The sequence below is a fragment of the Coffea arabica genome, chromosome 2e (assembly GCF_036785885.1).
Source record: "Coffea arabica cultivar ET-39 chromosome 2e, Coffea Arabica ET-39 HiFi, whole genome shotgun sequence".
NCBI lineage: Eukaryota > Viridiplantae > Streptophyta > Magnoliopsida > Gentianales > Rubiaceae > Coffea > Coffea arabica.
The window spans coordinates 48,178,775-48,204,600 of record NC_092313.1 but is presented as its reverse complement, the minus strand read 5'-3'; the positions used below and the strand labels follow the sequence as shown (position 1 = coordinate 48,204,600).

The 25,826-nt window shown below is 34.2% G+C and overlaps 1 protein-coding gene across 6 annotated transcripts; it reads left to right on the top strand.

The window, feature by feature from the left end:
• The first annotated feature begins 4,229 nt into the window (after nt 1–4,229).
• LOC113732540 (general transcription and DNA repair factor IIH subunit TFB1-1) lies at nt 4,230–16,600 on the top strand. Of its 6 annotated transcripts, none has more exons than XM_072080546.1 (21): nt 4,230–4,468; nt 4,769–4,956; nt 5,091–5,169; nt 5,441–5,499; nt 5,610–5,673; nt 6,717–6,843; nt 8,539–8,614; nt 9,041–9,133; nt 9,437–9,481; nt 10,124–10,180; nt 10,309–10,464; nt 10,662–10,727; nt 11,096–11,225; nt 11,927–11,983; nt 12,115–12,242; nt 12,320–12,511; nt 12,600–12,713; nt 12,806–12,883; nt 13,135–13,182; nt 13,899–13,967; nt 14,989–16,600. In XM_072080546.1, the coding sequence occupies exons 2-21, from the start codon at nt 4,867–4,869 to the stop codon at nt 15,025–15,027; spliced, it is 1,767 nt and encodes a 588-aa protein (XP_071936647.1). In that variant the 5' UTR covers nt 4,230–4,468; nt 4,769–4,866; the 3' UTR covers nt 15,028–16,600. The 6 variants fall into 6 exon arrangements, with proteins under 6 accessions (XP_071936647.1, XP_071936646.1, XP_071936648.1 ...); XM_072080545.1 differs by lacking the exon at nt 14,989–16,600 and adding an exon at nt 14,222–14,429; XM_072080544.1 differs by lacking the exon at nt 14,989–16,600 and adding an exon at nt 14,257–14,429 and having other exon boundaries at nt 4,231–4,468.
• The last annotated feature ends 9,226 nt before the right edge of the window (nt 16,601–25,826 follow it).

Genomic DNA, 25,826 nt, shown 5'->3' with positions numbered 1-25,826 from the left:
CTCGAAGTATCATTCTAAATTTTCAAAACAAACAAGAATAATGCACATTTTTGCTTTCACTTAGATGTGATTGAATCCGGTTAAACCAATGGGGATTTTTCCAAGCAAAGATTGTCCCAATTTGCAATTTATCAATCAATGTGACTGATTTTATTTTGGGGTCAAATGAGGGAGAAAACGTATCTTATTGGGCCATTTGAGTGATCGCTCACCCTTTTTCTTTCTGAGCACTCTTATTGTATAGCTCGAATCACCAACCAAGTGTACGTAAGGATTTTAAAAAGCATACACTTGCGAATTTTCAGGCTGGAGGTTGAAAAAATCTTCAACTCGGTCTTATTTCTTAAAATTCATCATGAAATCTCCAATGAGCAAAAGAATGAAATGTACATGAATATACACAAAACAATAATTGTCCAAAAATTTTATTGCTGAAAAAAAGTTTGAAACAAAATTCCTCATTCAATTATGATACAAATGAGAAAAGAGAAACTTGTAAAGGGCTCCACATATACACTTTTCATCTCCTTTTCTTTTGGAACAAAATGTATTAACAAAACAGAATTTCCTTTTGGAAAATAATTACAAAATCTCTCAGAGGCTTTAGCATAGAGCTTCCAGATAGATCATTTATGTTTTCATTGTAGGATTTGCCAAAGAATCAGATAACACTTGTAATCTTCAAACTTTATTGGATTAAAAGTATCATCAGATATAGAAGAATATTTTCGTCTTATTGAACCATTTTTATGAATGCAGGGGAGGGGGAAAACAAAAGAAAAATACCCCGAGTTAGTAGGCAAAACTGCAAAATCGGTATGCATGTCCTATGGGAGAACCCTTTTTATGCCAAGGGTAGGCCTATCATGAAAATGCAATCCTCTAGGGTAGGCACTATACAATACCTGATGGATCCAATCAGCTTATGGAGTGAAAAATAATTTGAAAAATTTGGCCCATTGGAATGAGAAGAGACGTTTGTCAAAATGAGGATCTCGTCCGAAGGGATTGATCACTTGCAAAAACGCACAGGTTGACGATGTATACACTATCATTATTGGATTCATTTGTGTAAAAGTTGAATTTCAAATTCAAATTTTGCATAATTGTCATTCATCCAACGCTGATAGTGTATACACTATTGGTATAGGAAAGATTAATCATTGTTTAATTGTATTAACCAATTAATTTAAGAAAACAAGAGTATAAGGGATAATTCATTAAATTTGTGTTTTGACCCGGGGAAAGGGCTAGAATGGCACCTTGGGTTTCCAAATGAAACAAACAATGATGAATCATTTTTTTTATTTGTTTGTTAGATGTTTAGGGTGAAATTACATTTATATCCTTGTTATTTTGATTTTCAACACTAACAAAACTGCATGTGCGTATTTCCCACGCCCCAAGAACATTAATGGTTCGTCAACGATTTTACTTAATTGGGACGGATCTTATAGTTTAGGGATTTAAGTGTCCCATTTTACAGTTTAGGTACTGAAGTGAGATTTTGCGTATGATTTAAGGGGATAAAGTGGAATTAACCCCCTAATGTTTGAAAGATATGGTACCACTAGTAGTAGTAGTAGTTAAAAAAGTGCATTCATATAAGAAGCAGAATTCATTATAAAAAATAAATAAATAAAGAAGCAAAATTGTAATACTTGATAATATTACTATTTGGGAATCAAGTTTTTTATTAGTGTTTTTTTTTCAAATTTTTTACATTAAGGGCTCGTTTGAAGTTGCAGTAGTTTATTAAAAAGTAATTCATGTAATAGAATTTTTAATAAAAGTCCTTATTAACTGTTCAAACACTTTTAGATATATTATTTGGATATATAGTTCAATAAATACTTATTGAATTGAATAATGTATAATTTTAAAAAAATTTAAACATGTTTATCTCTTTATTTAGTTCATAATATATGATTAAATGATTAAATTTTATTTTTTATTTTTTTAAATACAAAAGCTACACTAAAAGTACCAAAGTTTAGCTTTTACTAAAAGGCGTTTTAACATCAAAATTTCTAGTCCTAATTTTATGGAATGAAATTCAACAAACATTTCAAAAGTGCTTTTTTTTTTATCGAAAACACCACAATCCCAAATGGAACCTAAGGTTTGCATGTAATGACATGCCAGAGATGATATTCTACAGTAGTTTGTGACATATGGATTATAAGAAAAAGAATTAAAAAATATATATATTGGACCTAGAAAATTTTTTAATAACACAATGTATAGAAATTTAATATGTCAAAACCTAAATAAATCCTATGATTGGTTTTCAACCAAACAAAACTTACTATACTTCAATTTGTTCTGTTTTTGTTTTTCAGATTATGTTTCTGCGTTGAAGTTTAAAATTGAAACAAGTAATTACAGTATTTCGATTTGAGGGAGTTGATGAATATACATAATGGAAGTGATATCGATTTGTGGAACATTGAACGAACTATTGGAACTGAAGTAAAGAGGTGTAATTTTTGATTTTTTTTCATTCTCTTAAGATTTTAAGATGTATTAGATATTTATTCAGTTTAGTTTATTAGTTTGGATGGATTTGGAGGTTGTTATTCTTCATTTGAAGTTATTGGTTGGATTGTATGTGTTTGAGTTTTTAAAGTTGGTTTTACTTTGTGGGTATGACATGTAGGAAATGTGTAGAAAAAAGAAAAATACTAAAGTGCTTGTACTTTCTGATATTCAAAGTTATATATATTTATGATATCATGATGATGTCGTTCGAATTTTAAACCAGTCCAACCTCAATCGAATCCATTTTCAAAACATAGAATAAAATGCCCATCTAATAACTTTGGGGGAATAAGTGTAACTGAGAATGAAATCAAACTTTTCAAAACATAGAATAAAGTACCCATCTAATAACTACAGGGTTCATTTGATTCATAGGAGGACATAAGATTAGATTAATCATCTCATATCACGTCATATTTGGTTACATTTTACATAAGTGATGACGCATCCCAATTAACGAATTAATCTCCTATTCATGGAATAAAATCATCCCATAGGGAGGTGGTATCAATCAATCCCAGGATGACTAAGAGATAGGATGATGAAATTTCAAACTAATTTATTCTTACAAATAATATAAATGCATACTCTCATAATTATATAACATTACCCTCACAATAATATAACATAAATGGACTAATTTGCCCCTATTAATTGATTTAAAATTTTTGACTAATTTGCCCTTAATGCTGACATAACAATATTTGTGCTAATTTGTCCTTGCGAATGGTACAAATACTTACTGAATATTATATAAACGTACTCTCACATAGTAAATGATTATAAATGGACTAATTTGCCCTTACTAATTACATTAATTTTTTTTGACTATTTTCCCCTTATTCATTATTTTAAATTTTATGACAAATTTACCCCTATTAATTAATTTACATTTTTACTAATTTGCCCCTACGTACATCATAATAAAAGGACTATATTGCCCTTACTAACCTTATTTTCTCAACCAAAATCTATATAAATACATGACCTTATCAATTGGGTTTTACGAATGAGCGATTCAATAAGTTCAAGATTGTCTAAAGAAAAATCTTCTATATTGGCTTGAGATTGGCTCATTTAAAACTCTTAAATGGGTTGAATTTTATTCAATTTAACCTGAATTTAGTCAAAACTCGGTCCATTATTTAATTGAATTTCAAAAACTAGATTCAAACCTATTTTTGAAGAGTCCGAATGGCCTAAGTTTGAGTGAATGCAAATTTTTATATGTCAAAACTCTTGATTTACTTTATAATTCTAAAGCTTCAAATTACTTTATATTTTAATAAAAGTTATACATTATTAAATTACTTTATTAAAATGATCCTACAAATTAAGGGGTATTTTGATCGTTAAAATAGTAATTCTATCTCATTCAATCTCCAACTAAACACAAATAGAATTATTTTTCAATATATCCTATCCAACCTAGAACCAACCAAACATGAGATAATTTGGATTGTTAATTCAAGGATGACTCAATCCAACATTAATAATCCAAGAATGAGCCATCATATTTCACCCAACCCGGGAACCAAACGAACTCGTGGGGGAGTAACTGCAATTGAGAATGAAATTAGGGAATTAGTGCATTTAACCCTAATGAAAGTTTTTTTTTTCCCCTTACAAAGGAAACCGACAACGGAAACTGGCTACCGGCTTGCTTGTTAGTATACAAAGTTCATCATACTTTAGCTCAGAAGTACATTGCCCATTTCACCCAACAACGCGGACTCCTCTGCTTCTCGCCGCGCACTCACCGGCGTCTTCCGCGACATCGAAGCATCAGTCGCCATTCACCTTCTCCTTCCTTGCTTTCAATCACCTTCTCCGTTCTTCCCTTGTCAACTACCTTCTCCTTTCTTCCACCCACTTGCTGTTGCTTTCTTTTGAGGGTTTTTAATGAGACTAGTTTGCCTAAAGATTGGTATGGAGATTAATTTCTTATTGTCCTTGGTTTATTTTCCTTTCATTAAGTTTGTCCATTTTATTTTATTTGTCACTGTTTTGGGATGTTTTTGGAGGATCTTCATTTTCTTTTCATAATTTTAGTAGAAAGGTTTTTTGATTTGGTCCAGAGTTGAAACGGGTTGACTCGGAGGATTTTCATTTTTTTTTTAATTGCTGAACACAAAGTTGAAGAAGTCTGCCTATTATAATAATGTTTTCTTGGAGAAAATTGCCAATTTCCCAATCTAATCGAAACTTCTGCTTCGTTTTGGTATAGGGCCTTGCTCAAGTAAAGGAGCATAAGGACTATTTTTCCTTTCCGGAATTGGATTCATTTTTTCGGTCTGTATCCGTGCACATTATTGTGCTGACTGTATGGCAGATAAGCAGCAGCAGGTGGTGGTTAAGAGAGCCAGGCACAAGTCATCTGTGAAGGACCCTGGAACACCTGGCGTTTTGAAAATGGTAATTTATCATTTATTTTCAACCAGTTAGAACTCATTTGGATAATTGCATATCTATTTAGTTGTTTTGTCTAACTATATGCCTTCTGACATTCTAGTAGTTATTTTCCATTTCTTTTTTTGGCTGTTTTGCAGACTAAAGATAGGTTTACTTTCATGGCAAATGATCCGAGTTCACCTGTGAAACTTAATGTAGAGTTCAGAACAATTAAAGGTGCTGCTGTTCTGCTGATCCTTTCTTTTTTAAGGCGCTGAGTTGTCTTGATTAATGTCCTTAAATTTGTGGAATTGGACTACTATCAGATGGATCAGTCCCTGGATTGTCACTTCAGTATTTGGACCAATAAGTAGAAAGAAACTATTAATAAGCTGGTCATGAAATCTGTATGAGTCCCATTTCTACATGCCCATAATGTTTTTTTTTTTTTCGGATGTGATCTGTCTAGCAGTGTAGTATAGATTGATGGACATGTTGAAATTTTCAGGGCACAAATTCACCAAGGATGGAACTAAGCAAGCCCTCCTTAACCTTACTCAGGATCAGGTTCAATATGCTTTGACTAGGTCACTTTTACTGCATAGCTGTAACTCCTGTAAACTGTTGCATTTATTCCTTTCGAGCTAGACGTGACTGTATGAGCTTAACTATGACAGGGTGGCAATTACATTTTTGAGTTTGAGAACTTCCCAGACCGCAATGTTTGCAAGGATTTTGTAGGTGGGATACAAGAGCTTAAATTACTCTATTATTATGTGCTTGACTTCAGTTGTACATATGAATGCCCTCTGGATCTGTGTTTAAGTGTGTATAATATCTTCGTGTATCAAATACGCACTGTAGATGCTTATAAGGTACACATGCATATATGAGTACAAACTTTTTTTTTTCCCTTTTTTGTTTATTTTTTAAGAAAAATCGGGCCATTGGTTAATAAGTAAAAATGAAATTCCCCTTCCTTTGTTTACCATCTAATTCGTACTTGTGCTCAGAACTAAAGTTTGAGAATTTTTTTTTTTTTTCAAACCATAATCACTATCCATATCTGCATCAAGTTACCGAAGTAGTCTGGTACTTGACAAATTTTGATTATTAAGCTGTTGTGAGCCTTTAGATTCATGCCAAACTTAGTTGAAACTTTGAAATACCTGTACTAATTGACAGCTTGGAAGTGAAAATCAGGACTTATCTGGTGACCTAGGTTCTTTGCCTCTATTTGTAACTAGCAATCAGAGCCTAGTAACTGACATCATGTTTCCAATTGATACCTTGATCCTACACAAGGATTGGCATGTGGCCTCTAGACCATTATATGAACTTTGGGAATAGTTGCTATCTGCTTCTGTCTTAATCTTCTTTTGGTGACTTTTAAAAGGAGATTCAATGTTATATGCACCATCTTGTAAAACGAATTCTTCATATGGCACGTATATATCTTCACTTGCTCATATAAAGTGCTATGGTCTACGTTGTTTGGTATAGAAAAGACTTACAGTTGAAAGAACTTGGTACACAACCAGGTAGTGAAATTACAGTTACTAATCAGTTATCCTGCACTCTTAACTTATCATGAAAATAATTATGGCTTTACTGTGCTGACCATTTGTGATGCTGACCATCTAGTGCTTAATATGTAAATGAGATTGCATTAACCATTCTTCATATGATGTCTATGCATTTGTATTTGGAACTTTTCAATTTTTTTTTAAATCTAATTAATGTATTGTTTCTATGGAAATAATGCATATCTGAATGAAGAACAGCCTCAGCTATTGCACTATCCGGAGAAGCTGGGAGAACAGTTCCTGAAAAATCTGCTGTTCCGATTCAAGATGAGCAACTTAGTGCGGCTGAAATGGAGCGTCGTATTAAGCTACTGCAGGAGGATAGGTAGAAGTGCTATACCCCTTTCCTTCCTATATCTGTGTAATGCTGCTGCATCCTTAATCTTATTGAGGAACATTTGTGTTTCATTAATATCTTAGGTGCATTGCTGCATTTTAGATTGATTATATAGAAATTCAGCATATACATTACACCTGGGAATTTTTTCTCTGACAGGAAAGGGGTGGGAAGAATACATAAACGGGCGCTAAGCTGTTCACTTTTGGCTGTTAAACTATTAACTTTTTCAAACCACCCACTCAACTTCTAAAGTAGTACACTTTTGGCTGCTCTGTCTAATTTCATACAGTTAATTTAAAGCAGATCATCTGATATGGTGTGTTGCTTGTTTGATGTCTCGATTGGCCAAAGTGTACCGCTTTAGAACTTTGAATGCTGAATGTGGGATATGAAATCAAAATATCTTAGTGGCCAAAAGTGGGCTTGCTACAGAAGTGGCAAAGTGGATAAATATTTGATAAATGGCTTCACTTAGATAAATAGTGGATATATTTAATCCACTCCAATTACAACGATTTCATTAATGGATCTAAATGGATGGGATTAAGTGGATAATGCCAAATCTTTATCCACTTAATTAACCATTTACTCCTAAAACCTAGTTCCTAGAATTTACAGTGGTCAAATTTTCCGTAGAAGTTCCTAGGATTTACAGTGGTCAAATTTTCCATAGAATGGTCGGCTACTACTGCATGTCTAATTCATTAATTTCCAAAAGGAAGTTTGAATTGAATTTGGCAATGTTGCCAAGCTCTGACTGTCTCATTTTGCTTCGATTTCTTTCTGAGTTCCACTAATTACGAATAACTCTCTTTGAGAGGGCATATTGCTATCTTTGTGTGTGACTGCATCTTTTTGCATGAAAGAAAGTGTGTGCCACTGTGTTTGCAGGTGAGGTGGGATCCTGTAATTGTTTTCATGCGTGTTTGAGTGTGTGAGTGTGGGTGTGTGTGTGTGGGGAGAGGACTTATTTTTTTTTTTTTTCATTTTTTGATGAATTTATATGGATGACATGTATAATCCATTTAAAGTTGTAACTTAACTAAGTTTAAATTGCCATCTGTTTAAAGTCATAGTTTCTCTCAGCCATCCAAATCCGTTTAAGATGGGTTTATGTGGATTGATGTGTGGATACAAATGCAAACTGCCACCTCTAGGATCGGGTATTCCCTCCTCAGCCCCCAAAAAAGAGTGTCTTTCTCCTTTAGAAGCTCCTGCTGTCCTTGGCATTCTGATGTCAAAAGTACGTTCTCCTGTCCTGGATAGTTAGCTGTGTGATTGAGGGATTACACCACGGTAAAGTCTCTACAAAAGCTGGCAACAGTTGTACCCAGGTGGTCACCAAGTAACAGAAATAGTTTATATTTCCCAAAATTCACTATTACAGGATACTGAATCTTGAGTTGGTTGGTGACATGTGACCACTTTAGAACTGCTATATTTGAAAAAACTCTCTTGCAGAAGCAGATAAATATTGCGTTTGTCATCCTAACCTTAACATAGATAATCTTGAATTTTATCTGGTTGACTGAGTTTCAAATTGGTTTATCTATCTGGTTGACTGAGTCTGTATTGGTTTTAACTGATATTAAGATTGCTAGAATTGTCTTTCATTTGATTAGAAATGGCTCTGTATCACAAATACTTTTTTGGTTAACATAACTGAAAATTCACTGGCAGTGATTTACAGAAACTTCACAAGCAATTTGTGATTGGAGGTATCCTATCTGAAGCTGAATTCTGGGCAACGAGGAAGGTTAGTAACTGAAAAGAAAGTAAACAGATTTGATTGGTTGTTGCTTTTGGACATGTATATACTGTATTTTTATCTTTCTCTGGACAACATTCACAATAGTCACTTATAAGAGGATAAGTTTTTGATTTCATATATGGGAGCATCGCTCTGCGACACCATTGCATTTTATGTCCATGAGAAGGTATTCAAGAATTGGAAAGAGAAAAGTGTAAAGGAGCATAACTATGAAATGCATTTGCTAGTCAAAATTGTACAAGACAAAAAAAATTCAATGTGAAGGCTTGTCCAGACTCCAGATAGGATCTGCATATTTTAGAACCTTTGTCAGATTTTTATGACTACTTATTGGTGCAGTTTCTTGACTTGGAATTATATTTGAATTCCGAATTTTGTGACAGAACCTTTTAATTTACCGACAACATGCAGAAGTTGTTGGAGCAGAATTACAGCAGGAGGCCAAAGCAAAGAGTGGCATTAAAAAATGATATGTGGAGTACCAAACCTTTAGCTGATGGTCAGGTATATTGTTGATTTGCTTTTCTTTGCACATTGCACTTGCATGTATCCTTTTCTTTTGTTTGCGCTTGTTGCTTGATAAGTTTATTCAACAAACTTACTTGTATCCTAATGGAATGATTCTCTATAACAATTAACTCTTTTACACGTTGCTTTTCAAATTATATATTTTTAACTGCTTTTGCTAGGAAGGTTTTTGGTTTTTGCATTTGTTTGTCAATATAAAGCTGATCCTTTCAACTTCTCATTGGATTATTTTGGTATTGGATGTACTGCTCCTGGTAATTCCTGTTCTTTCTTTTGCAGTCCAACAGAGTTACATTTAACTTAACACCAGAGATTATCCTTCAGGTATTGTGATTTTCTTTCATTTAATCAATCCAGACACTCTATTCTGCTTTGGAAGTGAGTAACTTATTTCAATATGCAGTGCTCTGTAAAATTAAACTTTATTTGTTTCTATATTCATGAATAACAGTAGGATATTTTGTTTAACCAAATTATTATTGCTGTACTTTTATGTTTTTGCATTGCTCTACGCTTATGGATATTTCTGCTTCAATTTCCTGTTCCAAATTTTCCAGCATAGGGATGTACTTCTTTTCCTGTTCCCTCAAGTTGTATGTGTTGACCAACTTTTGTTGAATGCCTATAATTTGTTCAATGACTTGGACTTGAACCTAGGTGCTCCTAATCTCTACTTATTCACAACAGGAGCTTCCAATCGAACTTGTAATAATTGAAAACCTTATCATTGAGACTGAAAAAATAAAGATGTTCATGAATTTATTTGAGTTCTAACCTATTTATAAGTATTTATTGAAATAGTGATATGAAGTTTCATAGGTAGGGACAGTTTAAGAACATGAGCTGGGACAAATGGAAAGAGTCTGGTGACAGTAGTTCTTTTTATATCTAAAATCTGTTCTAAAAATTTCTTTGCAATCTTCAAGATTTTCTCCTCCCTTGGATCTAACTTAAGGTCATCTTTAGATTTTTGCAGAGAAACCAGCTGTTCGCCAAGCATATCTCAATTTTGTGCCAAACAAGGTAGAGTTAAACTTGTTATTCTACCCGGGCTGATCTCTTCACCACAGACTTGACTTCTTTAAGCCTTTACTGATCTTTCCTTCAATGTTGCTGTGCTGTTTTTCATCATCAAATGTCTTCTTTGCCAGATGACTGAAAAAGAGTTTTGGACTAAATACTCGCGAGCGGAATACCTCCATAGTACAAAAAATGTCATTGCTGCAGCAGCAGAGGCTGCAGAAGATGAGGAACTTGCCGTATTTTTGAAGCAAGATGACATGTTAGTTAATGAAGCTCGGAAGAAGGTGTTCTACGTGAATGTCATTTTATGCTCAACTTTATCTCAGGAGTGACCTGCATTATGATGATTTGTTTTCTATGCTATGATATTTGCTTTTGGTTCTGTTCTCTCTTATGAATTTTTCTCTTAGAAGTACTCTCAAAACTTTGTGCTTGAATTGGTTTAAATTTGAATAGTTTATCCCTCTATCTGTCCTTTCAGATTAGGCAGGTGGATCCTACTTTGGACATGGAAGCTGATGAAGGAGATGATTACATGCATCTCCCGGTATGTGCATTGGCATTTATTTGTTATATTGGATACTTTAATACCTGCTTTATAAACTCTCTCAAGGTGTAGGCTGCTGATTGTTCTGCTTCTTGTCCATACTTCATTATTTGACTAAGAATGCAGAGTTCTGTTATTTTCCATGTTTGTCCATTTTGGGAGTGGCCAAGTGGCCAGTATCATTGCAAATGAGAACATGTTATTTCCTTATTTCTCCCATCCAGTATCCAAGTGGATGTAACAAAGTATGCTCAGAAAAATATTCTTTTTGTTACAACTCTAAGAGCTTCTCTTATTGGATTGGTTTTAGATTGAGGTATAAAGGGTGATATTGTTATTATGCAGACTCATGTAGTATTTTTTGCAAGATACAGGACCATGGGCTACCTCGCAATGACAACAAGGATGTTTTAGACTCGCAATATGAACCATACCGAAGATCTTTCTCACAACACCTCAACCAGCATGCAGCAGTCGTTCTTCAAGGGAGAGTTATAGGTAAAAAAAAAAATCCTTCATCAAAGTAAGAGAGAAAGTATGTAGAAGTGCTTTACAATGGGCAATTGTTTTTAAATACCATACACATCTCTGGTTTAAAGAATACAAACTGATTAGCATGTTTTCCTCTGTCTTCTGCAATTTTCTTTTCCTGATCATGCAACTGTGTAAGAGTGATTGATGGTGTGTAAATGTTTTCTATGAAAAGATGGTTTATTTATTCCACCAGTGGATGCCATTCTGCAGTTGTTTTTGTCTGCTTTCTTTCATCCAGTGACTAAACTAACGGAAGGGCGCCCCCTGCTTGGTAGTATTTTCCATTGGGACTTATTTACTATGTTGTGTCATTAGGACATTGTGACCCAAGGCAAAGTTTTTGACAAGATGGATGTCCTGCTGAGTTCCCCATAAACATGTATTGCGGTCATAGATGATTGGAATTATTGAAAAGCAATCGATATCAATCAATGGTACCTGGATCTTTCTTTCTTTCCATTTGTTGCCAACTAGTATTCGCTGCTAATGAAAGTCTGTTTCCTTTTAATAACATTTGTTGAGGAATCTCTTATTTTTCACTTTATAACAAAAGGTTTTTGCGGGTCTTTCTGCTTGCAGTGGTAGATTTCTTGTTTGGGATGAGTGATATGTGACTATAGAATGCTTTTTCTTGTGTTTTGACTTTTGTTGACAAATTGGTGTAGATGTTGAGCTAGGAGATACAAGATCTGTAGCTGAAGCACTTGCAAGGACGAAACATGGTTAATACTCTTCGTATTGTTGGTTGTTTTTTATTTTTATTTTTATTTTTGGGTTCTTTAAACTTTTATCTTGAATTAAAACTAAAGAACTTGTAGTTAAGGGTTCTTTGTACAATTTTTTTCCCCTTTAGCTGAGTTAGCTAAAGATGCATCTGATGTGTACTTGGACAAAGAGCGGTTAGAGAGGATTTCTCGAATGACTGAGATTGAGGATCTTCAGGCACCTCGTGACCCTGCAGTTGCACCACTTAGTATTAAGGTTAAATTTTTATTGTTTGAAAATCTTTTGATCTTCTAAATTATAGCTTCTCAAATTATTCTTTCTTCTTGACTCAGGATCCTCGTGACTACTTCGATTCTCAGCAAGCAAATGCTTTCAGCACTCTTGGTGATACTGTTTCTGGTGCAAAACAATTAAAATGTAGTGTGAGTACTCGTGAAGCATATTGTTCTTTGAAGGAGTGCATCTCCGAGATTAAATTTCAGGGTTTGACTGAGCCCACAATTAATTCAGAAGTTGCTTTTAAGGTGCTGTCATTTTCCTCACTTGTCGAAACACGTTGATTTGCACTTACGTTGACACAGGAATATAATTGCTTGGTGCTATTATATGTAGGTTTTGAATGGATTGGCTCAGAATATTTCAAGTAACAAGTATCATCTTGGGAGGAATCCAAACGAGAGTATTTTGGATAGTTTGCCAAAAATCACCAGAGAGGAACTATTACTTGTGAGTTGACACCAATAGCTGTAGTTGGGCTAATTGTGTTCATACTATTGTCTTATTCATGAGATAACTGATCAATAATCTGTTTGTTTCAGCACTGGTCATCCATCCAGGAGTTATTGAAGCACTTTTGGTCATCATATCCTATTACAACCAAGTATCTTTTAACTAAGGTAAGTCTAAAGAATTATATATGATGTGTCATAATAAAAATTCTGGAAACATCTATTTGAGGACATTCTTTCTAGAAATTGCTTGGTTATATGTCCCTTCAACAGTAATGAACTTGTTGGATGTGGCACATAATTTGCAATAGAGTTGTGTTGTCAGTCATGGATCATTTACTTATCAGCTTCTTCTAAAGATGACTTCTATTTGGATGATGTATTGTAGTTAAGCTTTTATGGTGCTTGTTCTTCTGTAGGCAACCAAATTGAAGGATGCTATGTCCCAGATATATCCTAAGCTACAGGTATTGTGATATTACGGATACAGGAGCTTTATGGATAAGGGAAGAGTAAAAGATGCTGATGCCCTCCCCTTTTGCTACTGCCAGCAGGCTCTTTCCTTCCTTGGGCAGCAGATTACTAGTCACTAAGTGTTAAGAACATCTTATTTCGTGATTCTTGCTGTTATATTTCTCCGAAAGCTTCAACTTTTGTGGTGGTAAAATGTTTAATGAAGAAACAAATAAAAAAGTTATCAAAAGATACATCAATTTGTTTTGTATGAATGCTAAGATCATCAATTGCTATTTCTTGATAATTGTTTAGTTCAGGAGACCCTTTTGAACTTTTTCCTCGTTCTTCTTAGTTTTTTGTCAGCTCAAGAGACTAAAAAGCCCACTATCTCTACCTCCTGATTTTCTCATGCCAAAAAGAAGATGAGCTAGTTATTATTCTAAACTAATGAAAGGTGGAAAAGGTGTCTGAAGCGCTAAAAAGGATGTGTTTGCCTAATTTATGTGTTTGTTTTTTTTAAAGTTTCGCACTAGGATCATGCATAATAACAAGCATATACTGTTTATTATTGAAGAAAACCTTGAATATAATGTGAAATAGTTAGTGCAGTATAATTGTGTGTTCTCGTATCTTTCCATAGCTGGCTTGGGTAGCAAATTTTTTTCTGCCCATATAAAAGCTGCTTTACTTGCTTCTAAGTTGATTTTTCTTGCATATAACTTTGCAGGAGATCAAGGAATCTGTGCAGTCAGACTTGCGACATCAAGTTTCGCTTCTTGTGCAACCAATGCTTCAGGTTATCTTTTCAACTATTTCATGAAATGTGAACATTTGTGAAACACAAAAGAGAAGTTTATTAGTTGTTTTGGTTAGATATATTTCAGATAAGCTGAGTTCCGTATACCCATTTTGTTACTGGGTATCTGGCATGAGCATGTTCTTGACTGACCTCCTGTATGTTACTTCAATATGGAAGATGACTTCATTAATCCTATTGACAAAACATGGCAAATATCCAGACATTTTCTTGCCCTTTTTTTGCTTCGACAGAGCAGTGTATTCATGGACCAAGCCTTTTGCTGCAGGCTCTAGACGCAGCTTTTGCACATTATGATGCAGATGTACAGAACAGATCGGCAAGGAGTGGGGAGAGACCAAATGGTTTCTAAAGAATTTTTTGTTCACCGTGCTGAGATACCGATATTTTGGAACAATTGTGGGCTACTGTGCAAATTTAAAAAATTTTGCTGATTTTCTCTTTGCCATTTTTTTACCCAATTTGATCTACATCGTGGATTGGTGAATTTCCATCGTGGAGTACGATACCTTGTTGCTTACTGTAACAGGTAAAATGCAGTGTCTTTTGTTCGCGGGAAAAGGGTTTGCCCTTTCTTTTTGGGGTAATGAACATGCATGAATTAATAGTAAAGTAAGAGTTACAATCCTTGGGCCCTCCAGGGCTTGGTCTGTTGGCATGGGGCTGCTGAAGATGGGGTGTTGTCCCTGGTTTGAGTCTCGCTGCCAGCAAGTTGTCGGGTGCAGGGATTAGTCTGCTGGATCCATTCTTTGCGAGAAACCCTAAAAAAAAAAAAGGAGAGTTACAATCTTTGGAAAAACAATCTTGTTAAGTAATCTAAAAGGAGAAGAGCCAAACGCTCAAATTTGCAACATTGTTTCTCCCCTTTTGTGGTCGAAGTAACGTCTATTTCTACCATTTTGTTATGCAACAAATCTATATAGTTATGCTACAAAAGTACTGTGTGGATTCAAGTATGTATGAGAATCTTATTTATCTTTTTGATGTAAAAATGATTCAGGTAGATGTCCTTTTCGGCAATGATAAATGGAGTTTCTGAGCCAGTTCCAAAACATCCGCAAGCGTGTGGTACTCAGTCAAATGGGACAGCTGGGGGGAATGAGATCAGGGGCGAGGAAGGGTGTGACCAGATCAGGAAAGGGAGAGGGGGCGGGGGTAGGGGGAGAAAGAGGGGAGGTGGAAAGGGGGATGGCTGGGTGAAGGGAGAGGGGAGAGGAGAGAGAGAGAGAGAGAGAGAGAGAGAGAGAGAGAGAAGAAGAAGAAGAAGAAGGGGGGTGATGGCGGTAGGAGAGGTGAGTGTTGATGGTGGTAGGAGGTGGTGCTAGTGGCAATGGTGGTAGTAGGAGAAGGTAAGGGAAAGTGCTGGCGGAGGGAGAAGAGGTGTATGTTTTTGATATATTGGGATGTTTTTAAAAGCTTTGATCCCTCCTTTGATACACGAAAATGACTAGAATAATGATTAGAAAACATATATTGGGATGTTTTTAAAAGCTTTGATCCCTCGTTTGATACACGAAAATGACTAGAATGGAAAAATCTTTCTATTCGACAAAATTTTTCACCCAAAATATTAGGAAGAAAAATTTATCATTCTAGTGTCTAGCAAGTTAGGATGCAATATTCATTTTCTAGTGTTTGGTATAATCCATACTTGGATGTCAGTATTTGGTATAATCCATATTTAAATGTCAGAATAGAATACAATTAATACAAATTTGACTTAATTGCCCAAGGTTAGTTTATAGGATTTGTTACACTATGTTATTTGTTTATTTACATGAAATTTTGACATTTTTTGCTTTCAAAATAATTGTTGATTGATATTAAAAATTTTCAATTGTAATTTTTAGGGATAATTTTAGAAACCTTCTGACAGTCTCTCTCCCCTCCCTTGAGATTTCCAAAATATGAGATACCTCCCCTGACAGAATATTGGGTCTTATTTCTTATATCATCATGGGTAAAAGACTTAAATACCCACACAAGTTGCCAAATATTTCCCAATTATATGGACCAATTTAGCTAAGTTAGTTATAAATACGGTCATAATTTAGATTCCTTTAATTAATATCTAAAATGCCATGAAGAAAATGACGCCAAATTCAGGCGGCACTTGGTGATTGATATATGGCTTAGAAAGCTCCAAGTACAACAAGTCACTTCAATTAGTCTCTTTAAACCATTGTTGATGTATGGCAAAAAAAGCTTGATTCATGGTATGGAAAAGCTTTAGATTCTCACATTTGTTGAAGAGTTGAAGAACTCATTAGACCTCTTCCAGTTTAGTCTTTAAGAATTTTGAAAATTTTCAATATTCCTTGACAATCTATATTGATATAGTTGTTGTTTGTGTATGGCAGATTATATTTAGCTAATTTTCTATTTCTCGTATGACTTGATTTGCTAAGCCTCTACAAAATTATGCTTAGTTGATTCTATGTTTCTTGTATGACTTGGGTTGTTTCATATAGTAAGATGCCAAATTAGTGTGCTTAGCTCATTTATGTATGCTTTGTAAACGTGTGAGAGGCTACAAATATGCTAATTTGCTATTGAAAGTTGTCATTTACCTATAACTTCACTAATGCAAGAAAATGAGGGCATTTGTGGTATCAAGTTCTTTTCTCTCTCCAGCTTTCAATTTTTTATTGTTTTTATTTTTGAATCGGGTTGGATTTGGGACTGCCTATCTAGTTTTAGGGGAAGTTTTTGATATTTCGGAAACCTCAGGGGAGGGGAGTGAGACTGTCAGAAACCTCAGTGGAGGTGTCTAAAATTAGCCCTAATATTTAATTCATTCTAGCATATAAATTTTTGTGTTAAAAATCTACATTTGCTAGGAATATAATTAATTAATTGGCAGCGTAAAATATAAATTACATGAAGCCAAACAAATATAATATATTATAAATTTTATTAAGTTTTCAATTTTTCTATAAAATACAAAAAAATTCACACAATTGTTCAAAACGTCGTAGAATAAAGTACCTTAAAATATTTGTTTGCTACTAAAAATGCAAATATTTATTTTAAGTACAAGAAGGTAATTTATTAAGAAAAACTACATTTAGCTATTAATTGAGCTCACAAATAATCTAAAATATGGTGATAGAAAAAAGAGGTGATACAAATAATCTACATTTAAGAGGTGATGTCTTTAGTTTTGGAAAACTTTTGTTAAGGAAAGAATTTTCTAAATGACAAAAAAGACCATTCCAAATAAACCAGCTTCATCTCACTCTTTTTTTCCCTTTTAATGAAAAATATCTTAATCCCAACCAAATCAAAGACATAAGACACGCATTTAAACAATAAAGCATTATGATTGATATCCAATTCAAACAAAAATGCTGCTTTTTAAAAGAAATTCTAATCCTGTACTAATTTTCCTTCAGGAAAAAAATGCAATAAAAACACAATTAATTATGTATTATGTTGAGAAAATAGAGAAGTAGAGAAATTACTACCATGGGGAGAACCGACTAATCTACAATCTTCTAAAAGTTGGGTATATAGAGATACTAATTGGGAAGAAGAAGGAAAGAATACCAAAAAAACAAAAAACAAAAAACAAAAAAGGAACCAAACCCACAAGAATTGTTGATCTGTTAAAAAAAAAAATTGAAACCAAAACATAAAAGTATAAGGACTACTATCACCAAATCCTTTTAAAGATTTATCTCTAGATATTGCATAAACATGAAAAGAAAACATAGACATGATTTCAACATAATCCTCATCCAAAAAAGAACAACTTTGATATGAACTCAAATCTCCTAACTCCCACTCTTGAGGAAACGATCCGATCAGACAGCGAAAGGATCTATCATAATCAGGTTATAAACACAAATGAACCTCAACTCGTTGTTCACGTAGATAACGAACCTTGGTATAAGGGATGGAACCTAATTCGATCAGGGACCACTCAAGATAAATTAAGATTGGTAGAATGGGGCTACAATCAAACGCGATCTTTAATTAATAAACCAGGTTGAACCCTCGAGACAAACTCTAAGGTGTTCAAGGTCACTTCAAAGAATCCAAGACAAAACTCTCTCAATCACACATAGGTATTTCTGAAAATTCGTCTATCCTTTATTAACGAAAATTGATGCCTATTTATAGGCTTACAAGACTCAACTGCTAACCTAATTAGAACAAGGAAACTAACAAGACTTTGCACACAATTTGGAAACTCATGGCCCTTATCTCTTAAAACGGGCCGGATTTCTAAGCTAAAGACTAGCTAAGTAATCTACCAACTAATCAAAAACCACAAGATTAACAAACTAACTAATGATCAAGTCGAACCTATGCTCAACATTAGCTAATCACACGATCATGAACAATTCATAGAGTTAGCTAACTAACCAAACTAACGACTTGAACAATTAAAGACTCAAAGTCACAAACTAACAAACTTGAGCTCGGCTTTCTCAAGGAATTTGAAAATTGGATTTGCAACATGAATTCCTTGATTTTGACTCTATTCATTGGACCCCAACGAATCATTGTTGGATCTAGAAATAGAGCGCGAACGCCTCCTAGGATCTGTATCAAACTTAAGAATTAATTACAAAAAATTAAATTAATCAATTGATAGAGAAAAGAAACGAAGGAACTACACTTGTACTTTTGGTTAAGAAAAAAAGATGATTCATGAAGACTTTGTTCTAGTTAAAGAAAGTTAAATGTTCCAACCAATAAGATAAATATCCTATACCCAACATCGATGAATTAATTATGAACTGTTTGGGACAAAATATTTTTCTAAGCTAGATTTGAGATCAAGTTACCACTAGATCAGAGTGAAGTCAATTGATACTTATAAAATTGCCTTTCAAATAGGCACTTTGAATTTTTGGTAAAGCCATTTGGCTTTATCAATGCTTGAGTCACTTATGAACAAGACTTTTTAGCCATTTTGAGGAAATTTGTTAGTCCTACCATGGAGTCTCACTTACAACATTTAGAGTTGTTGTTGTCTACTTTGAAGGAAAACTAGCTATATGCCAAAATGTCTAAGCACTCTTATGCTCAAACTAGAGTCGAATATTTGGGAGATTCCATATCAGCTGATGGTCTGAGTATGGATGTTGTCAACATACAATGTGCTATGGCTTGGTCTATTCTAGTTAATATCAAAGCTTTGAGCGGCTTTCTTGGTTTAACTAGATGCTATAGGAGATTTGCATTTGAATGGATGTACAAACCCTTTCTTGATCTTGAATTAAATCCCTTAGATCATTGCATCTTACCAAATGTAGTATTGGCTCATTAATTGATCCTCGAAGATGAATCAATTCATTTTTGCAACTTAGAGCCATGCTTAACTAATAAAAGTCAAAAGTGATAAGATTATATAAATTCATCCAATCAACCCTTATTATAAGATCCTAATGTTCCAAATCCATAATTCTAAGACTAAATTGGAATTTATACTAATGGATTTTCCAAGTAATATATGGGCTGAATGCACGACTATTTATTGTAATTCTATTAGCCATGGATATTGTGAAAGAAGTGGTTTATCGATACAGTAGATCAAGATATTATACGGGCTTGTGGTTAATGAAACTATCTGAACTACCAATGTCTATCAAAATTCTTATGACTTGACCATTCAAAACTCCTATGACTGAAATAGACTTCCTTCTGCTAGCATCAGATAGGGCATTCAGTGACATGTTAGTCAACTCTCCTGCCCTTCCTATTAGTTCATCCTATTCTGCAATAGCATCCTCAAAGATGTTATCATCCTTTTCTTCACATAAAAGAGCATTGACCTGTTTGCCTGTGCATTGATGCTCAATCCAAAATTTTGTCCACATCTAAAATACAAACCATGAGTTCTCCTGTAGTGTACTTCTTCTACTATTAATCTCTTAGAGTCATTGTATGATCCCATTAGTGTCCACTTATTGACTGTTAGAAGGTAGGATTCTATATCTACTCCTATAACATTCCTTGTAGTATTTTAATAAAATAATTAAATTCTCAGTTAAATGTGCATGTTACAAGGGAAATAAATTGGTAAAATTTTCTGAAATTTATAGGTGTTTGAATGGTTTTTACTAAAGATATATTGTATGAAATTATGGCTTTTCAATTACATTGAGGTTTTGTAACTTACAATTCAAATTTGGATTGAATGGGTATTGACCAAAGAATTATTATGTGAAATTATGATTTTTCAATTACAATAAGTTTTTGTAATCTACAATACAAATTTCAATGTGTTTTGAATGGCCAATAATTTCAGCATTTACTTGGTATCTTATTAGTAGTGTAGGTTATATTTGTCTAATTTTTCTTCACCTATAAATATGCATAGTTGGGATGAAAAAAATACTACTACAACAACTTATGTTTTTTGAGTCTAAATTCACTATTTTCTATCTCATAATTAGGCAAGAAACAAAAGGTGTTTGTAGAGCTATACTCTCTTAGTTGTGGAGTCTAGAGAGAGTGTTAGCAAGTGTGGCTGGGCTGTTGTATCTTGGGGGTGACAAGCTAGAGAACCTGCTGCATCGGAGTTGATTCTTCAGCAGAGGCTTGAATCACCTTAAAGAGAGTGAGATACCCGTGCCTCAACCCTCCACACTTGAGTATTAATATATTGTTATTGTCTAATCTTTTTTTATTTTTACATATTTGTTTTTATTTTTTGTTCCAGGTGAACACCAATTTTAAGGTGATTCAGATCAAGATGGAGTTCAACTTGTAAGTCCTTACTATCAACTCAAGTGACTTGAGTAGTCTACCGATGGACAGAAAAAATGAGAAGATCTCAACCAATAAGATATATGAAGTATAAAACAATATTGTGAGAAAAATTCAGCAAAAAAGGAAGTTGTTGAATTCCATTGCTTGAATTATTTGTTATATAACCTTTCTAATGAAGTTCATAACTTTTATGAAACTTCTTATCCTAATATCAAAAACTTTTGGAAGGCTTAACAGGAAAATATGGCACCGGAGAAGTAGATTTGAAGGAGTTCAAATTACTGAATAATTACAACTTGTTGCTGCACTGGACAAGTTGCCATCATGCATTCTAGAAGAAATTTTAAAGGTGCCTTCTTAACAAGTAAAAGTGAACTTCCAATGGGTATGATTAATTGGGTCATTTACATTAATTGCAATAGATATATACTCTATTGCATGTTATAAAGTTGTGGCAAATGGTGGGGGTCATAGTAATTTTCTATGCTAATATGCATAGGACTTGATTTTTAAATGCGATATATGTTTAGTTGCATATCATTAAAGCATTAAAATAGTGGGGGTTATTTGTTTGCTGAAAATGAATGCAAAGAATTAGATTAATTACTTGAGGATACTCAATTAAATGACATGGATATATATTTTGAAAAAATATATATACAAATCTCATGTGATATCATGTTATAATTGCAACTTGTGGGTATGGATTTTAAAGTTGCAATTAAGTACAATATTAAATGACATTGAGTATCATGTTTTTGGATTTCTTAATCCTTTAATATAACGTTATATAATGTGAAGAAACTTGAAATGTGTATTTCATATTCTTGTGAAAAGAAATTCTATGAAAATTTCATAGAGATGGTGAAAATGGTTCCTAGTAGGTTATAGACTACTGGCCTACTAGATGAAATTGACAATTATTGAGAAATAAAGTAGCTCCTAGTAGTAAACTAATGGTCATCTACGTTGATGATTTCTAGTGAGACTAATGGTTACTAAGATGAAAAAAAATGAAAATATTGGGCCTTCACTTGAAGTGTATATAATTACTTGTATGGCAATTATGTAAGAAATATTCTCACAAAATATTGGTATTATCACAGTATTATTGTGTTATTGAAGAAATAATTTGACTCGAGTGTCAATGAGATCATATCTTTGTTTATATTTTTGTGATAATAGTAAACAACTCAAGTTGAGGCAAAGATATGATCAACCATGAGAAGGATGTGACTAAAGTCCATGAATCATAAATCACATGTAAGGATACCCAACATAATGATTGGAGATCCCAAGAGTTCGCTTCAAAGGGAAAAATGAATTACATGGTGATTTGAAATGGGTATGCACAAATTTTGATAAGCATGGTCCATCCTTATGCTATATGTGCATACATCCTGTAACGAAAGAAAGGTTGAACTATATTGCTCTTAATGAAATCTATAGCTCTTATGAGTGGGGTGTTTGAGTTACGGGAGCACCCTTGATGGATTTCACCTATATGAGTGTTCAGGGTGGGGCCGTCCTAAAGAGAATTGGGACTTGTTCTCTTATACACACATGGACAAACTGGGATTGAGCACAAGGCCGTAAAGTGCCAGCTTTATTGGCTCATGAGAACACCTGAACTATTGTGTGTGTAAGGTGATATCCAATATCCCAAAAGCAGCCATAGTTCAAGATTGTAGTTCACTATTGGCTCTGGTATTAGAAATCACCTCAACACTAAATATAGGTTTAAGGCACTGCTATCTATATTATATATGATAGTCCTTCCTTGCCATTTAAATTTTATACTATTTTATTAAAATAAGTGGGGATTGTTGTAGTATTTTAATAAAATAATTAAATTCTCAATTAAATGTGCATTGTGAGAACCTAAAAATTTTCACATTTGCTTAGCATTATTTTATTTCTTTGCCTACATTTTATACTTTCCTTGGAAATATTAAATTTCTATGCATTTTTACAAGCAAGTACAGTTTTAAAATCATTTTTCCTAGTATGAGTTAGTGTACGTTAATTTGAAGTGCGTTATAGATGTGGGACCCGCTAGTGCGATATAATTTTGGTGACTAAGTGATTTTTGTGCTAAGTGTTATTATTATACAAGGTGCTAGAGGATAATTAGAGGTTTGTATATGATGTAACAATTGGAAGCCAAAGGATTAGAGAAAACACTAGAAGGGCCAAGTGTTGCAAACCTATTGGAGGTTGGACTTTGACCTAATTTTCACCTTTACTAAAAACCAAATTTTGACCAAAAATTTCTTCATTTTTCTTGCTTCTTGGCCGACTTTCTTGAGGGGAGAAACAAGAGAGAGCTCTTCAATTTCTTGCTTCCAAACTTGCTCAAATCTTGAGTTGTAGTCAACCAAAATTGAAACTACACCATACAAGTGCTTATTAAGGAAGATTGAAGGAGTTGGTGGAGTGATTGTGGGAGGAAAGATACTAAGCTACCATTTTTTTTGAGTTTCCAAGGTATTTTTCCAAGAACCTCCTCTTTACTTCAATTAATTGCTAATTAGTGGTTTAAAGTTGTAGTTTTGGTAGTTTATGAGCATATTTCATAGTTGGAAGTAGTATTATGGAAATTTCAGTCTTAGGGTTTTTCACCTCCCCTGTTTTGACCGGTTTTTTTTGACTAGGTTAGAGGCCGAATTAGGCTTAGTACAAAACATGAAAGTTGTAGAGAATGATATTTTATAGTTACCTGTAAAATTTCAGCTCAATCGGAGCAATTTAGCCTGTTAAAATACCAAAATACCCTGACTATCCTAGGTGAATCCAGTGATTAGTTTTGAATATTTCACCAATCTGATCGTGTATTTTCACCTTGATACGCACTGAACTAGCATTTATCCAAAACATGAAAGTTGTAGTGCTATGTCTTAGCTTTCCAATGGCCCTGAAAACGCCTTAATCGGACTTCGGTAGCCTGAGTTATTGTCGGTTACGTATAGTGCGGTTAACTAACCCGAATGTGAGATTCTGGTTCGGTAAATTGAAATTTTGACTTAGATACACTACAAACTGGACTGAGTCATCTTCATCAAAGTTGTAGGCCTTTGTCTTATCTTCGACATGGTATAAATTTCACCCCAATCCAATAAGCGTATCTTTGATTGTGCCCGTTATGCTAAGCGACGGCAAATCTGTCTTTTGTTTTATAACTTAAACTTCATTTCCGGACATTTTCCTAGTTTGATTTTGTACTTGTATGACTTTGAGCCTATTGAACGGCTATTGAAATGAGATGATTTTGTGTATGACTTTGGGGCTGAAGAATGAAGCCATAAATGCCGGAAAAATGGGTAAATACAAAGGGCGTGCTGCCCAAATTTACGCTCGAGAACTAGATCGTTATACTTTCGACTTGAGTAAGGCTTGAGAGCGAATACCACGTGAACCATCTAGGGGATTTACATCTTCTTTTATCGAGGTATATAAGTTAGAATTCGGCCGAAACTTGTACCCTTGGAAAAATGAAATTTACGACTACTAGAAATACGTTTTCTTTGCCACTTCGACTCAAATAACGATTTTAAAGTTTTACAAGTAAGCATAAGTTTTACAAATATTTTACTTATGTTCTCTTTTCACTACCAAAATCATATTTATACTTTGTACTAGTACGTATTCGAATTTTCTTTGAATCACTTACATCTTTGATGGTTGAAGCATAATATGTTCTTTTGATTATATTAGGGTTTCTTGGTGATTGAGGGTGTTATCCGGAAGGATATTTTGGACGTTATTTTGCGTAAATAGGTGAGTGTTTCTTGTTTGTTATATTTTCATTGACTATGTGGCTTGTTCTTGATTATATGACTTGTTATGCACGAATGATAACATGTTAAATGTTTTCAATGATTGCTTAAAATGAGTTTTTTATGTGAGTGTGTACTTTATCGCACTCGACCTAAATGAATGTGAAATTTTCAATGATTAAATAATTAAATGCTAGTTGCGCATGAATGTAAGCCGTTTGGCTGAATTGGGCCCTTGCCCTTCGTTGCCGGTCGACTTGAGCCAGAAGCGGACTCGGTCGGGCGATTTGGTGACCCTGGGTGAACGTTTGGTAAATTCGAGTATTACCTTGTAGTCTGGTGGAGCCTGACCAATGTCCAGGAGGGGGTGAAATGAAATGAATAAACGAATGTCCATGTAAATGAAGGGTTTTACTTATCAAAATGCATTTTCAAACGAATGGAGGAATAAGGAAATGAAAGGAGAATGAATGAATGAATGAATGGCTCCATGTGAGCACGTATCCTTTTAATGAATATTATTATTGCTTTATATTGTCATGTTTCTGGAATTACTTGCTATCTATGGTTAATGTGTGACGGCCCCACCTCCCCCTAGGGCGTACCCCGGGGTTCGGTGGGTCGCCTGCCCAACTCTCGCCGGGACTCAGTCATTCACTACAGTCCTCAATTAAAATCGGAATAAATCACAAGAATAAATAGGGCAGCGATCCAAACTTAAAGCGGAACTTATATACATTGCCATCCCAAAAGGGAATATAAAGATCGAATATACAAAGGTTCTCAATCCTTCATACGTCCAGCCCGTGCCAAGCACTAGGGCGAGAACCATTACAAAGAATAACAAAAGAACTAGACTAGGCTAGTCTATGCTCTCATCCTGCTCGCCGTCCCCTGTTAAGGAAAACAAAACTAAAGGGGTGAGCTAAAAGCTCAGTGAGATTCCGAACACATAGTCAGATAGTCAATTCAATACGTTAAACATGATGCCAAGCCTAATTCGACCTCTAACCACACGAACTGGAACCGGACAGAACAGGGTGAAATTTTTTTCCAGAAATCTGGAATTTTTGGTTTCAATGAAACTTTCTTCATTTCTTGCTTCATTTGCTACCAAAGCCCCCTATACAATCTTGGATACAACATATATTAACCATACATCAAGTTTGGCAGCAATTCATCAAACCCTAATTCATGTATCCACAAGGAAAAACAACACCCAAGACATGATAACAACCATTATTCACCACAAATTTGAGATGCTAAGCTAATTTAAACAAGATTAAGAGTAAGAATTGGGAAAATCATCATCCTTACCTTGCTGAGTGTCTACCAA

Excerpts from the sequence above, each read along its gene's own strand:
- LOC113732540 (XM_072080544.1), top strand. The coding sequence starts at position 4,867 with ATGGCAGATAAGCAGCAGCAGGTGGTGGTTAAGAGAGCCAGGCACAAG. Across the intron at positions 6,844-8,538 it reads AAGCTACTGCAGGAGGATAG|TGATTTACAGAAACTTCACA; the intron begins GTAGAAGTGCTA and ends ATTCACTGGCAG. Across the intron at positions 12,243-12,319 it reads TTGCACCACTTAGTATTAAG|GATCCTCGTGACTACTTCGA; the intron begins GTTAAATTTTTA and ends TTCTTGACTCAG.